Here is a 15,797-nt window from a genome sequence, read left to right as displayed (position 1 = left end):
CCAGGTACCTGCTCCTTAGCTGCACTGAGACTTTCGATCAATGTCTCAGACTTCTGATACTGGGCTTTCTCTGCCTGTTCACAACGCTTTTGCCAGTCCAGCTCCACCTGCATTTTCGCTTGCTCAAACATACGTTCCCTGTCCAATGAACATGCCAGCTGCTGCTGGTACCTGGTGAGAGAAGAATGACCTGTAAATATGAAAATGCTAATAACAAGTGACAAAGCCATTCAAATAAAAAAAGACCATTCATTTAGAAATAATACGAAACAAACTACTGGAAAAAAAGGACCTGGACAAAGTAAAAACACAAATTCTCATACTTTCACCAGTGCTAGGCAAAGCCACCAAACTATAGTAACCTATTATTACTATTTTGATGATGGTAAGTATTAAACATTTATTTCTGCAAATTTTCTCTCTCATTTCCATTTTTAATAGGGGACGCTTTAGCCATCTTTCCCCTCTCGGCCCTGGTACCTTGTTCCCTCTCCTTTCAACTCAAACCCCTTCTTTCTGTCCTACCACCTTGTCCCCTATCCGCAAAAGCAGCTTTTTGCGGCGAAACACGTTGGCCCAGGCTCCTAACTGCCCACTGAATACGCTGCTGTCCACCATCACCATCCATCACCCAAAACCAACTGGAGATCCACACTTGCTTATCACCATCTGGCTCATTTTTGACCTGGAGTGAGGCACTCACCTTCTGAAGGCAAGCCGCCTATCTAATACCCACCCAGAGACATCTTGCGGACGTCTCAACAACACTTTCCATTCTGAATTGGGAGGCTTGCAACCCCCATATCAAATCTGGATAAAGTTACAACTGAGCACCGCTGTGGCCAAGCTTTAAAGGATCACACTATCTTTCGGGTACCCATTGAACTGTGGACATACAAAGATATCAATACCTTAGTGGATGCAGCATTTTACATTTCCCTCTCCCCCCCCTTTCTTTTACTGTGTAAATTGTATTTTATGTGTTTACATTGTAGCATGCTATCGCAGTATTAAAAATATAATTTTTTAATTATCCTCACTCTGTCATCAATAAGCGCAGTCTACCACTCTCTTGTACTAGTTTCAGAGAACTGTCTGCTAAATGGGGGCGGACATTTTGTGGTGGTCCTCATAGCAGAAGAAGGGAGCCGGGACCAGCGCGTACTACTGAAGACAGGTAAAGACTGCGGGGGATTGCGGCGGGGTGTAACTATAGCACTGCAGCCCCCGGCGCCCGCACATGCACAGCGCCACCCCGCAGTCGCGGGGGCTGCGGTGCTATAGTTACGCCACTGCTTGTTCCCTTTCCACTCTGTCCTCGGACCTATTCAATCTCCACTCACCTGAAAGCCATTCTCTCTGCCTGCCATATTGTCCCCTATCCTGGTAGAGAGTGTGAGTGTGTGTGTAGGGGGTGCCCAACTTTACCTATAAACATTGCTAAATAATTAAGGATACTATATTAAAGATTATAGTGTTGTAATCACTGGAAAGAAAGAGTGGAAGTCATACAAAAATGCAGGAGTAAAGGTGGGTAATGTTATGGTAATGAGAGACATACTGACAATGGTACTATGATAGTTACACAAGCTGTCAATATAGGTTTGATTATGTTTAGTACTTGGAGTAAATTACTGCTGCAGCTACTGAAGGTGTCCTGACAACATGCAACACCACAACCCTAAAAATTCGGCAACATACTAATTATTTCAGAACTGCCTTCTCCCAATCTTATTCAGGACTGACCGAGCATCTCATCTGCATTCTAGCAGCTGATGTAGTACTTGGGTAGAGAGAGAACATGGCTGTTTTATTGAGGATTTTTTTTTAACCCTATACAATAAACCAGTTTTGTGTTAGAGACCTGGACACATTGAAGTATAGAAGTGGAGCACTTTTTATACTCAGCTGGGAGGGTGGTCTAAAATAAAAATTCCAAACAAAGACAATCCCATGCACAATAAACTAAATGGTCAAACTGGCCTATTAGCCAAGTTGTCCAACCAATCTCAGTTGACACAGGACACCCATATGACTCCAACCTACCTCTCAACGTCCTTCTGGTATTTATTGATCTGAGCTTTGAACTTCTCCTCCCCCTCCTGCAAGGACTGGAGCTGGAGGTCCTTATTTACAGTGTCTTTTGATACTTGGGCGATGTAAGAATCCCAGGCAGTCTTCAGTGCGAAAGTCTCTTCTTTTAACCTTTAAATAGTAAGAAATATACATTTATGGGATAGAGCTTTATCCTATTAAAAGTACTTTAATAGGGGATGCCTATAGGTGGGGATAAATAACAAGTTGGGGTATGGGAGGTGGAATGTAAAGAAAAGGATGCTAGGGGGGATTGGGGGATTAATAAAATATTGAAATACATTGGTGTATATATGAGTGTGGGTTAGCAAAGAAAAAGGGGCTTTTTACAGGGTGGGGGTTTATAAAACTTCATTTTTGCTACTAAGTGTATGTGGAAGCTGCTATTGCTAGGGTTTAAGACCACTGGATAGTACATTGCCAATTGGAAGGGTGGGAGGATATTTCATAATGGATGCCTATGGACACCCATTGGAGTGCGCAAAACTATTTCTGAGCAGTTTTCTGGGAGAAAAAAAATGTTAGATAAGTGGTTAATAATGTTTATTTAAAATGGACAAGGGGACATGGGTTTTATTCCCACCATGGCCCTAACTGTGCGGAGTTTGTATATTCTCCCTATGCTTGCATGGGTTTCCTCTGAGTACTCCGGTTTCCTCCCACAATCCAAATATATACTGATAGGTTAATTGGCTGCCAACAGAAATGAATCTGAGAGTGAATGTGTGTGTGTGTACATATGATAGGGAATATAGACTGCAAGCTCCACTGGGGCAGGGACTGATGTGAAAGTTCAAATATTCTCTGTAAAACACTGCAGAATAGGTGTGCGCTTTTATAACAGTTATTACTGTTATTATTATTAATAATAGAAGTCTAAAGAATTTCACTTTGTGCTTTCCTTTTGTTCCCTTTGCTAAAAACACTATGAAACAAGAGCTCCACCTACAGTTTGATAGCTGGTACTACTCAATATATTCACAAGAAAGTTTATCCTACAATGCAGATGCATTTGTGCCCATTTTAAGCACCATACATACCCTATTCCTTTCAGTCCTGATTACAGGACAGTTGGGAGGAATTTAAATACTGCTCTATAATAAAATCGGCACAAGTAGGATTTTCATTTCCAGAGCACACATTTCCTACAGTACAACCTGGTACAGGCTTAAAACAGAGTGGTGAAAGTGGGTAAGTGATTTATGCTCTAATTTATCAACTTCGGTGAAAGAACACAAAAGGTTTCTGGATCCCAGTGATATGTCAATTTCTAACACTTTGCCCAGCTGTAGAAGATTCTGTGCAATGTTTGCATTGTTACTTACTTTTCAATGGTGCTGTCTTTTTCTGCCAGTATTGCTCTCTGATTGTGCTGTGCTCTTTGCTGCTCCATCTGCAGGGTCTCTACACACCTCTGCAGTTCTTTGATTTGTTTCTCCAGCTGCTGTACCAGCTCAGTGTGAACTTCCTTCATGGACCCCAAGGATGACTCCTTCTCACGAGCTGAACGATCTAGCTGCTCATGCCTTCAAATGAATCATTAACCAGTGGAGTCTTTAATGCGTCAAATTGTAAATGGCAATCTGCTTCATACTTTTTATACAACAGTAGGAAGTAACAATTACCATTATTTTCCTACCTGTTACCAAAGCACAGTGTAGATATCCTGTAATGGCTAACACAATAGTGTTTACACACAGTGACCACTAAGTATTAAGACAGAAAGTGTGAGTGTAAAGGTCACAAAGCAAATCAAAAACTACTGGATTCTAAAAATGTTTGTATACCAGCTGTGACAATTTCAAAGAGAAGAAAAAAATTCATAACTTACCCATCAGTATGAACTTCTTTCTTCTCTTTGAGTTTGACTTCTCTATTATCAACTAGGCCTAGATAATAATAATAAATAATAATAATAATTATATATATATATATATATATATATATATATATATATATATATATATATATATATATATATACACACACACACACACACACACAAGATTTCCAGTGCAGTGGACTCCCTTTTCATATGCTATGTCCATCAATAGTAATATTCTATGCATGAGCTATGTGCACATAAAATGGAAACCTGTAAAATGGAAACCAATATGCCCCTACCTCAAGCTGTCTAATATTGACAATAAAAAAAATCATACACCTTAGCAGAACCAAATGTAACATGCACAGGCAAACATATTGTGGGAAGAGTTAGGTAAGCGGGAACACAACATTGGAATGCCATGTCATTTTCCTCTTTTCCGTACGAGCGTATAGGCAGATTAAGAACAGCTTGGACTAGGCAGAATATGTCACTGATGACACTTTCACATCGCATTTGCCTTTTTCATTAAGTCCAGGTTACCCATTATACACAGGGCAACCCGTCAATACTAAATAATAGGCTGCAGCCTGCAGGGAAGAAAGGTTGGAGGGATTTACATTAGAGTGTGTGTGTGTGTGTGTGCGCAGAGGGGGGGGGGGAGGCTTCGGGAAGGTACGTTATATATTTACACCTGACCCTTGTAGAGATTCCCTTCATCGGGATGCTGACATCATTATTATGAATGCCAGCAATCCATATGTATTCCATATAACTAAAAGTTTAAGTATTTATGCATATATGTATGTATGTTTGTTCTTCATGGGCTCCTACATGCCTTGGTGGATCTGGACCACACTTGCTACACATACCCTTCATTATCCAACTTAAATGCTGCCAGGGTTACTTTAAAGTATGTTTTCTGTGTTTAAAATGCCTTTTCCACTTGTAGCCACAACGCAAGAACCTGCCTACAGCAGGCCCAGGAAAGGGTGTGGGAAGCCTCCCTCTTGTTTAAATATCTCTTCTGCTGTGGTACTTTCAGCACTTGTATGCAGACCAAACCTGTGCTAGAAGCACCGCAGCAGAGAGCACCGCAGCAGAGAACTGCCAGGGTTTTTACAAGATGCAGGGTGCTAGAATGAACACTATAATGTACTATAATCACGCTTTGATTAAATAAAGCTTTCACATTTGCCACCTCTCATTCACAAAGCCACTTAGGTGCCATGAGGTAGATATGGATTGTAACTGCTCCTATTTGCACATAAATCACAGACTCTGCTGCTATGTCTTGTGCTTAAATTTTACTGTATATATCCTTTGAATGAATTGCAAAACCTCTTTAATGTGCCGCTTGTAATCTCTTACTGAGCTATATCCATCCACTAATGATAACACTGTGATTACAAATCTAAAGCCATGGTTTATTGCTAATTGCTGTATCTGCCTTAGCACTCTGATATTATAGCACGCTGATACTATAGCAGGCTGTCATTGCTCCCAGCTCCTTAGATGGTCAATGTTTATTCAGCGCATTATCTGCGTTCTGTATATTCATGTGAAAACAAGAACACTGAGTCTTGTTTGCGTTTGGCTTCCCTAAGTATTTCAGTGCACACTGTTGGTGTAATGCTGTACACCGATTGTCTGGTCTGCCGTCTGCTGTTTTCAGCATGTTTTCTAATCTCTCTCTGTTCATGTATCTGGGTAATTGCTTGTCCTGACTTATTATGCACTAGTACCTCCGGCTGTGACATCAGTCTTGGCTGTAAATATAGATGTGCACTCAGTAACCTATATTTAAGTTGTAACAAATAGCCTTGTTTGCTGTATCTTGAAAAATGTGGCTTATCTGCCCCATGTACCCCACTGTTCAGGATTTCCCCTGGATTTGTCTGTTTGCACTGCTAATGTGATACAAGCACAAAGTATCCTGCACACCATTAGTGCATCTGGGTGCTATAGCAATGCAACAAGGATGTCCATCTGAGCAAATACTCAGGAGATCAGGGACCAATATGACAAAGTCATGCTAAGCTTACCACCATGCACCTCGTGCCACGGATGTGAGAAAAGAACAAACTCTAAGCCCTCTGTAAACCACAATCCTTTCTCTGGATGTTTTTGTGATGAGAAAAAGGACAAAAAAGAAGGAAATTACATTTCTACAGTCAGTGGCGTATCTAGCGTAAGGCAGCCCCCGCCACTGCTTGGGGGAGCGAGCCGCAGTGGGGGCTGCGTGGGCGCCGACACCCGCCCGGGACACTGGCAATTATTAACTAACAAAGTGTGCCACCTGCCGACAGTGCTGTAACAAGTGGAGGTATGGGCAGTGCCGTAACAGTACCCAGCGGTGTCTTTGGGGAGCCAGCCGGGGTCTGCGGGGAGCGACGCCAAGTCTCTGGATGCTGTGCAGGGACGGGTCACAGTGCAGTCAGTGCAGCGCCCGCTCCGCCTCCAGTTCCCTGCCTGCTGCCGGGATTGACAGACGCCGACTGTATAGAAAAACAGGACAGCTGAGCGACGGCTCAGCTGTCCAATCGTGTATCACACAGCCAGCAGCCTGCCCTGCAGCACAGTGAATGGCTGGGCGAGCAGGTTACAGAGCAGAAGGAGGCGGGATCCCGGCATCAGCGTGACAGCGTGTGGAGGGAGGAAGGAGACAGGTAAGAAGCTCTATAAAGCCTGTCTGCCCCATCAACAAGTGTCTCCCTCCCCGCACTCCAACCCATGCAGCCGGCATTTGTGGCCCCCATCCCCCCTTGCGCTCCCACACAAAGCCGATGTCTGGCTGCTCCAGCGCTCCGCCTGACATCTGTGGCCTCACCCCGGCACAGCCCGGTATCTTTTGCCCCAATCCATCATGCACCTATGTCCCCTCCTGCCTGCCATTTTCTGTGTCGCTTTCCTGACACCCCCCCCCCCCCCCACCACCACCACCACCTTGCAAAGGTAGCTGTTTATAATGTGTGTGGGGTGGAGAGAGTGTGTGGGGAGCAGGTTTGGAGTGCTTTTGTACCTGGACATTTTCTTTTTTTTTGGGGGGGGGGGGGGGGCACCATAAATAAAATTGGCTGGGGGGAGCAAATTTTATAGTTACGCCCCTGTCTACAGTACAGTGTCTAAGTCAACCATAAGGCTCAAAATGTTTAGTGCATACATAGCCAATGTTTTTAAATCTGCGCATGTACAGAACATTTAGCATATTCATGTATATAAAGGAACAATTTGAGCAAAAAAATGGCTTGGGGACATCAGTGGGTCACTTATCAGCAGGCTGGCAACAGAAATCTAGGGCCCAGTACACTGTTACTGTTAACTTTAGGCCCCCCGAGACAGACACACACACACACAAGAGGGGTGAGAGGTTGGGGTGGTTGGACTCTTAATTAATTTTTTTTAAAATTGGCGGAGGACATGCCATCATCCTTTTAAAAAGGTAGTAATATGCACTGCATACCCTTATTTTCTGTCCCTGACCCCGGCGTCCCTCTGATCTCTGAAGCCGGTACTGTGTCCCCTTTGACCCCCCCCCCTGTCGCCGGGCCTGCTTATCAGTAGATCCTATATATGTGGTGGGGCAAAAAGAAATACCATATCTAAGAGTACTGTCATCATACAGCTTTATCCCCACAATCCTAGCATAAAATAAGTCATTGAAAGTTTACAATCAACAAATAAGATATTCAGACTCGCAGATGTGAAAGAGCATTTTAAATAATGGGGCAGCAATGAGTACTCTATAAAAAACTATTATATTTAAGTGACTGTATCTTGGAGATCCTGGCTAAAATATGCAGCAATATGCAGCATACACAATGGACATTGTGCGAACAGGCCAAATAAACCCTGATAACACAGGAAAAATAGGGAGTAGGGTAACAAATGCCTTAGGGCAGTATTCAATGAGAAAAATTTGCCCTGTTTTATGGCGAATTTGTGCTTTTTTCGCCTTGGACGGAGCATTTTGCTCTCCAAAAGCGAGCAACCCTATTCAATGTGAAATATTCGCCGTCTTTCTAAGTGATTTTCGCCATCTCTCGCCGTGTAGCAATTCTCCATCTTTTCATGGAGAGCTGGAATGTGAACTTTTAAACTAAAAGGTTTTTTTTTTTAGTTTTGGTGTCAAAAAATCAGGATTTTTTTTCTGTGAAGGGGCATGTTATTTTTATTCATGTGCTTATAGCACATGAATATATATTTAATTTAAAAAAAATATATATATTTTTTTTTACACAGAGCAGCCAGCAGGGGGCCGGAGCGCTCGAGCCGCTCATTAGATATTCATATATTCACTGCATCCGATCATTACATATGGACGATCGGGTGCAGTGAATACTGGGTCCCCCGCTGGCTATAGGGGGGGCAGCTTGTACTGCCTGGGTCCCGGGGAGCTCACCTCCCCTCCACATATGTTCTGGGGCAGCCAGGGAGACTTTAATCTCCCTGGCTGCCACCGTCCCACGGCTCCCTGCCAGCTCCCTGCCGCGGACGCTCATCCGCTGCAGGGGTTAAGACTCGCCGCGAGTGGCGGCGAGTCTTAACCACATTGAATAGAGGGAGCAGGAGTGGCAGCGAGCCCTCCGGAACAGGGCGAGTGAAAAAATCTCTCGCCATGCACGGCAAATTTTTTACATTGAATACTGCCCTTAGAATCAAAGAAACATGGTGCAATCCATAGTCAATCAGCATTATGAAATGAAAGTGCCAGATAGTTATTAATTGGTAAGTCGCAAGTAAATACATGACATTAGGTCAACCGGTTGGCTATATTAAGATCGACAGTCATTAGGTCATCCACTTATGGTTGACAGGCCATAGGTCGACATGGTTTAGGTCGACAGTCAACAGGTTGACACAAGTAACAGGTCGGCATGAGTTTTTCAGCTTTTTTGGGTCTGTCGACTTAAGTTAACATGAACACCGTATAAGTGTATCTTGTTGTGTTGACCTTTTGACCATGTCAACGTAAGGTTGCCCTTTTTCATGTGTCAACCTATGGCAGGTTGACTTTTGGCCTGTCGACCTCCTGACCACATCCCATCATACAGAGTCAAAATCCAGTAAGTAAACATATAATCATAACATACTTAATATTTAAGTCAAAGCACCAAAAAGGCCCCAAAACCGAGGCAGCACAGACACAGTAGGGGAGTGCATGTGAAGCTGTTTAACTGAAAAAGGAGGACACTGCAATTAGAGAAGAATGAGAGGCCTTGAGACACTTTAGAAAGTCAAAAATAGCTGAAGCTGCCAATATGGAGCAATCACCAACAGGAACAGGAAACAGGAAAAAAAATTGTCCTGATAAACCCTCAATGTTATAGAGGTATTATGGATAAGTCAGAAAGGATTTAACATTAACCCCTGCCAAGCATGTAGAACCCAGAGCAGTAGATTCAGGTTTCAGAGCAGGTTGCAGTACTATGCAGGACATAGGGGGATTAACCCCTTCCCAGCGCTAAGTACCCAGAACAAAAAGGTATAAACATTGTAGCAGGTGAAAAATGTGGGTGTGGTATAGGGGTCCGACAGTTGGGATCCCGACAGTCATTATCCCGACGTCGGGATCCCAACTGGCCGGACCCAGACAGCATGGCGAGCGCAACAAAGCCCCTTGGACCCCCACAAGGGAAAATAACAGACGGCAGTCGGGAACCCGCCTGTCAGTGTTTTGACAGTCGGGATCCCGACGTCGGGTGAATGCCTGTCGGGGTCCCCCCACCGCCCGGCACCCAAAAATTTTGTATATAGTCAAATAGTGTCAGTATTTAAAATAAATGACCACTAGATGGGGACAAAATACACATTTAAAGTGGCTATACAAAAGACATACTACAGAATAATAATTATATACTGTAGATATCCATTTACTGAGGAGTATTTAATAAGGAATACTGAAAAAGAAGAAAAATAGCTGTCCCGGAGGAGTGAGATGCATCAAGCACCGGAAATATGTCTACGAGTCCAGGACTGTTGATAAGAAGAGTGGTAGGGGGTAGAAAAGGGAGGCAGGAAGCCAGCAACAGAGAGAATGCGTTCAGGGGAAAGCAAAGATAACATACAAGAAGGACAAGAAATCAAGTAGTAGGGAAAAGGATAAGAAGAATAGGCGAGCACACATGGGGCGACAAGTGCCCCGTGCTGAGTCATCTACTTAAGCATAGATCTAAGCACAGTCTAAGCCAGGCATGTCCAAAATATGGCCCTCCAGCTGTTGTGAAGTCCCATCATGCCTTGCCACAGTTTTGCTATTAGGGAATGCAAAAACTATGGCAAGGCATGCTGGGATGTGTAGTTTCACAACAGCTGGAGGGCCACCGTTTGGACATGCCTGATCTAAGCACAGTCTAATGGGGCATACACACAGGTGGGGCGATTTAAGCCTCATGACTAGATTGCTTAGAAATGAAGCAAGGATCCCTCCGTGTGTATATGCCCCATAGTGATGGCATTTGTAAGCTCCTCAGAACAGGGCACTCTTCCCTCACTATTCCCTTACTGCTCTCTCCTACTCAGTGACCATCTTTGCCTGTATACTCTCCTGCTGGTAAATGCTCATCTCGTGCCTATGGCTGCCAGTTCATAGTAGCATGTTGAGTACTCCCTGAATACATACATCTAGCGGTCTATCCTGCTAGATCACAGTGTTTTGCTTAGCAAAACACTGCTCAGCACAGATTGCACACATCTCGGGTGAATCGCTTGTGTGCCGAGATGTGTGCGGAGCGATCTGTGCTAAAGCACCTCGCTCAGCATGGAGGAAGTGTAGCCCAGTGTGTACGGGCTTAAGTGTTATGCCACGTGCACATGGGGCAAGGAGAGCTTTGTGCTGAGCGATTTAGTTAAGCACAGATCGCTGAGCTCACAGCGCTGCACCAGCAATGCAGCATTCGGTCACGGCCAGTGTTCTCAATTGAGAGAACACGGCGATGACTAGATTTAGACTGCATGCAGTCTAAATCTAGTCAGTCTATAGCAACGCGAGGGACTGCACATTGCCGTTGCCCATACACATAAAGCAATCTGTGCTTAATTTCAAAGCGTTCTAGTCAGATTATTTAGAAATAAGGCTGTAATGGCCCATTAGTTTAAAGAAGGGGTAACAATTAGTGTTGGTTAGGAGGTTGACAAACAGCCAACCCCAGGACCCTTAAGACGCAAAGGGTTTCAGCAGACTTCAAAAGCCCCCTCTTAGATGCAATACGGCGGAGACAGTGCTAGAGGAGCTCTCAGACAGATATAGGGGTCTCACGCAGGACCATCCAGCAAAGTATAGAACTGGGGAAAAGATCACCAGGTAGCTGTTATTGGATTTTCCTAGCCGGAGGAGAATGCCCCAACTGGATGATATGTCTGGATGAGTCTGGCTGTGGGGTTGTAGCACTGCCACATACACAGGTCTTCCTCTGGGACTGGAAGTCTGCACCTTAAGAGATGTCTCCCAGCGAGGTCAGGTAAGAAAACAGCCAGGGTGGCGATCCAATTCAACTTGAGTCAAATCAAGCCAGGGATACACATAAGCTGGGCTCCCTTAAATGATTCATGCCAGCAGCTGCATGGCAATCATGCAGCCTATCCAGACCTATGGCCAGAATCCGTCAAAAATCAATCCCTCTTGAGACGAGGATCACACCAGTGGGAGCCAGGACTTTTACCTTGTTGTACATTGCTGATCCCTGAGAAATGGCAGATTATCGGCATCTGGACATCAACATCCAGAATTTGCCTGTTAATTCTATGGGCCCCATTACTGTGTTCTCCGTTAATTATTACACAACACTAACCCCCCCCAAAAAGCTGCTATTAACCTTTAACCTGCCGCACCATGAACCACTCGCATTGAACGAGGAGAATAAGGAGAATCTAGACTGAATTCAAGTTTATATACAAAATTAGGGGCTTTCTACAAAAGGTGGAATACATACAAATGTGTGACAAACACAACACAATATAACTATCACAGGCATGTGACACCAATGAATGCCACATGCACAGATGGAGCTAAAAGTAAATGCTACTATTCTGCACGTTTATGATGTAAGGCATAACATTTCAAAAAGCAGCAGACTGAAAACACCACAACATTATGCAATCCTACTTCACTATATGTTGCAACAATGCCTTCAACACAATGTGTTTTAAATGTCCAGCGGCTTAAACAAATACTTCAACAGTTACAGCTTCATAAAGCAGGCAAAAGGTAAATGATAGTTACATGGGTAAACCAGATCGCGCCACACAGCCACGCCCCAAACGTGTTGGCAGTGACTGTGTGACGCGATCTGGTCTACCTGGCGAGTAACCTGCCTGTACGAGCAGAAGAGAAGTTTCCCGGCACGGTGTGGATTTCATGGAGGACGCCCAGCGTGGTGTAAGGTCCCGGAATGCTGACGAGGGGAGGCTGTATGCTAATCTTGCTGTGCTTAGTAGATATACCACCATGCGGTATTTCTAGTCCACACCAGTGGAAAGCTTTGGTACGAGTACCATTCACTGGGTTTATTTGTGATTTGCTTTTTAAAAAGTATTAAAATAAGCTCATTGCACTATGAGGCATCCCCTCTGTTCCTCTATCCTTTCAGAAATGTAATACCTGCAGGACACTGGACCATTTACATTGGGGAGCGACGGTCGCTGATACTGACCACACTGTGGATGTTCCGGGATCTAAACTCACAGAGTCATCATTTTTTTCATATAAAGATATTGGCATGGTTTTCTAAAAAACTGCATGGTTTGCACACACCTATATATTATAGTATAATACATACATGCATACATATTAGAAGGAATGTTTCATTAGTACACTGGTATATATGTGCCCCCACAGTCTACTAGGAGCTATTCAGGAGAGGGTAGATATAATGGGCAAATATATCGACAAGCAATCACACAAAGGACCTCATTCAGGTTGGCTCGCTAAAGCACAATCTTGCCACTGTTTTAACACTCCCTGATAGCAAATCTGTGGCAAGGCATGCTGGGATTTGTAGTTTCACAATACCTGGAGGGCCACAGGTTGAAGACCCATGGTATAGAGAGTTAGATTTGGGCGAGTTATTTTGTTTCTCCCCCCCATCAAATAGATTTTTATTGAAAATAAGGGGAGAGGAAATAGAAAATAAAATAGGGGGTGGGGAGGGGTTGGGGAAAAGTCAGAATAAAATACAACAAAGTAACATCATAAATATAATCAACCAGACACATAGCAGATATAGGACTTATTTTACCATCGGCAAGGGCTTTAACGTGTAGGGAGTGAGGCTGGCCATTCCTTTCTAATAGCTGGGTTAGTCTGGGCCTAATATAGCATCAAGACCATCTCTAGACATCGACTATTCCTGCCAGTTGAGCCATTTAGTCGCTGGAGAGTTGGACTTAGAAGAGTATGGTAAAGGTTTCCATTTGGTATGCATGATGTATTTTATGGATAATCTTCGCAATTGGCAGGGGGTTGGGGTTTTTCCAGTTTTGTGCTATCACTGCTCTAGTGGCTATTAATATATGTCCAAGGACATATCTAGCTGCGGTGGGGATCTCCTTTGGATAGGTGTGAAGTAGGGCTAGTGAGGGTGATATTGGGATAGATATCCTCAGGACCCTGGAAGCTAGTGCAAATACTTCTCTCCATAGCTGGTGGATTTTGGGACACGACCAGAATATATGAAAGGTATCGCCTATCTCTGCGCAGTCCCACCAGCAGTATCTGGAGATCGACGGCCATATTTATGTAACTTGGCCAGTGTGAAGTAGAGACCATTTATCAACTTATAGTGCATCTCCACATGATTGCTGCATTTAGACATTGAATGAGATGCCATATAAATTGATTCTCACTGTTTTTGAGTAAGCGAGAGGTTTAAGTCGGAGTCCCATTTCAATTGTGATGATGATTTAGTGTTCGGCTCAACACTGTTTGCTAGCGTGTACCAAAACTTAATGGATCCCCTAGAGTTACCAGCTGCGATCTTGGTCATTATGTCAGGGGGGGAGGAGCAGCGGCCCCGAAGAGCGAAGTGAGCTTGTTATCCAGTGGGCAATGCGGGTATAGGAAAATAATTCTGCAGGGGGAAAGTTATATTGAGTTTGCGAAAGGGGTATGTCACCCTCTACTAATATCTGTAATGTTGGTAATCCCCCAGGAGGTCCAACCTGTCAGTGACAAGTCTGGGATCATGGCAGACAGGGCCCGTAGTGATAGGGTTCTAGTGGGTAGGGAAATCTTTTTTGAGAGGACCAAGACCACATCCAAGGCTTTGAGTGAGTTCTTGATCGCACAGGGGATGTTATGAGCTAGTGGCTGGGGGTACATTTGTCTCTCCAGGTCTACCCAAGGTTTTGTATCTGGAGGTAAGGACCAATCACAAGCCTGAGCTATCAAGCTTGCCAACTGATATCTTCTCAAATCCGGCACTGCCAAGCCACCCAGTCTCCTACATTTTTTTTGCAGTTCAATATTGATATAAATTTGAAGTACACACCCCGCCCAAAATGTAACCCATCAAAATTCTACACACAATACCCCATAATGACAACGTGAAAATTGTTTCTGGGAGATTTTTGTAAGTTTATTAAAAATAAAAAACTGTGACTACTTTCCGGATGCACTGTAATAGGGCCAACATTGGTATTTCAGTCCATAATTATATTCCAATCCCCCACACCATAATTAATTATGCTTCTTAACTATCCTTTTTAACTATATCCTGCAAAGGAATGCAAACATTTGTTTTACTTAATTAGATAGCCACTAAATTATTCATTTTTTATTTTTCACCAAAATTAATTATTTATTATCTATATGGTGTGCCCAAATTAAAAAGGAGACTACGGTTGAATGTAAAGAATATTTCATTACAGTTCATGTGTAACATTACAACTACACATAATTGCCACTGACATTGATGCACTGATTCCAGCACATAGGAAGGGAGTGGGTGGCTTCAATGTAGAAATTCCTTGGTTGCTGACAGATCCAGTTTTCACCTGTGACAAATAAGTGTCCTGCACAACCTTATCACAGGTGAACTGTTAACCTGTCAATTTTTTTTTTAAGGGACCGAAGATATGGGAGTTATCGTGGCTGTATGGAAGATGTTTCGTGACCTCCAATTGAAATTTTGCCAGCAGGCTGAGGGTCTTATTGGCCATATGTGGCCCAGCATTGTCCTGGAGCAGCACTATACCTTTCGAGAACTTGCCTCTGCACTTTCAGCCTCAGTAATGTCTTGCAGTACTGCTCAGCATTAACTGTTCCACTCCGTTCCAGCCAGTCGATGAGGTCTTCTTTCTCAAAAAGAAACGGAGCATCACTTTTCCGGCCTTCAGGCTAGAGTTTGCTTTTTTTTGGGGGGGGGGGGCGAGGGGAGCCAGGATGCTGCCACTCCATGCTCATCCATTTGCAGGCAGGGTCGACGTGGTGACACCAAGTCTCATCACATAGGACAACCTTGGCAATGAGATCCGTTCCTTGCGTCACCTACTGAAACAAATGGGTCAAGCAAACACCCATTCTCTGACACATGCTTGGGCATCCACTCTGACAAATAAGATGTTCCACAGCCAAAATTGTGGCAAGGTTGGTAACAACGTGCTTTTATTTTGATAGCTGTTGAAAGTTAGCAAGTTTAAGCTTTTACTATGTAGAAAGTGCAGTACCTATCCTTGATTAGATTCTTGTTTTTGATTGGGAAGATGTTAAGAAAATCAAAGAAAAGTTGGAAGCCGTTTATGTGGATCTTTCACTTTCGATGACAACCATCAGATATTGGTTCAATGAATTCAAGCATGGACGTACATCCGTACTTGATGAAGAGCGTCCAGGTGCCCAACTGAGATGACTACCAATGAAATGATCAACAAAATCCATGAT

At 43.7% G+C, this 15,797-nt stretch overlaps 1 protein-coding gene across 2 annotated transcripts in view; it reads right to left on the bottom strand.

Annotated features, from left to right (window-relative positions):
- CCDC57 (coiled-coil domain containing 57) overlaps positions 1-15,797 on the bottom strand; it is a 99,914-nt gene that overhangs the window by 28,188 nt on the left and 55,929 nt on the right. For both annotated transcript variants that reach the window (XM_083148677.1, XM_083148675.1), the window contains exons 7-9: positions 3,420-3,620; positions 2,047-2,205; positions 9-171 (exon numbers count right to left, since the gene is read on the bottom strand). In XM_083148677.1, the coding sequence (XP_083004803.1) occupies positions 9-171; positions 2,047-2,205; positions 3,420-3,620 (523 nt within the window). The remainder of the gene's footprint in view (positions 1-8; positions 172-2,046; positions 2,206-3,419; positions 3,621-15,797) is intronic.

The sequence above is a fragment of the Crinia signifera genome, chromosome 6, assembly GCF_055691185.1.
Source record: "Crinia signifera chromosome 6, ASM5569118v1, whole genome shotgun sequence".
Lineage (NCBI taxonomy): Eukaryota > Metazoa > Chordata > Amphibia > Anura > Myobatrachidae > Crinia > Crinia signifera.
This window is presented reverse-complemented; position numbering and strand designations above follow the sequence as displayed.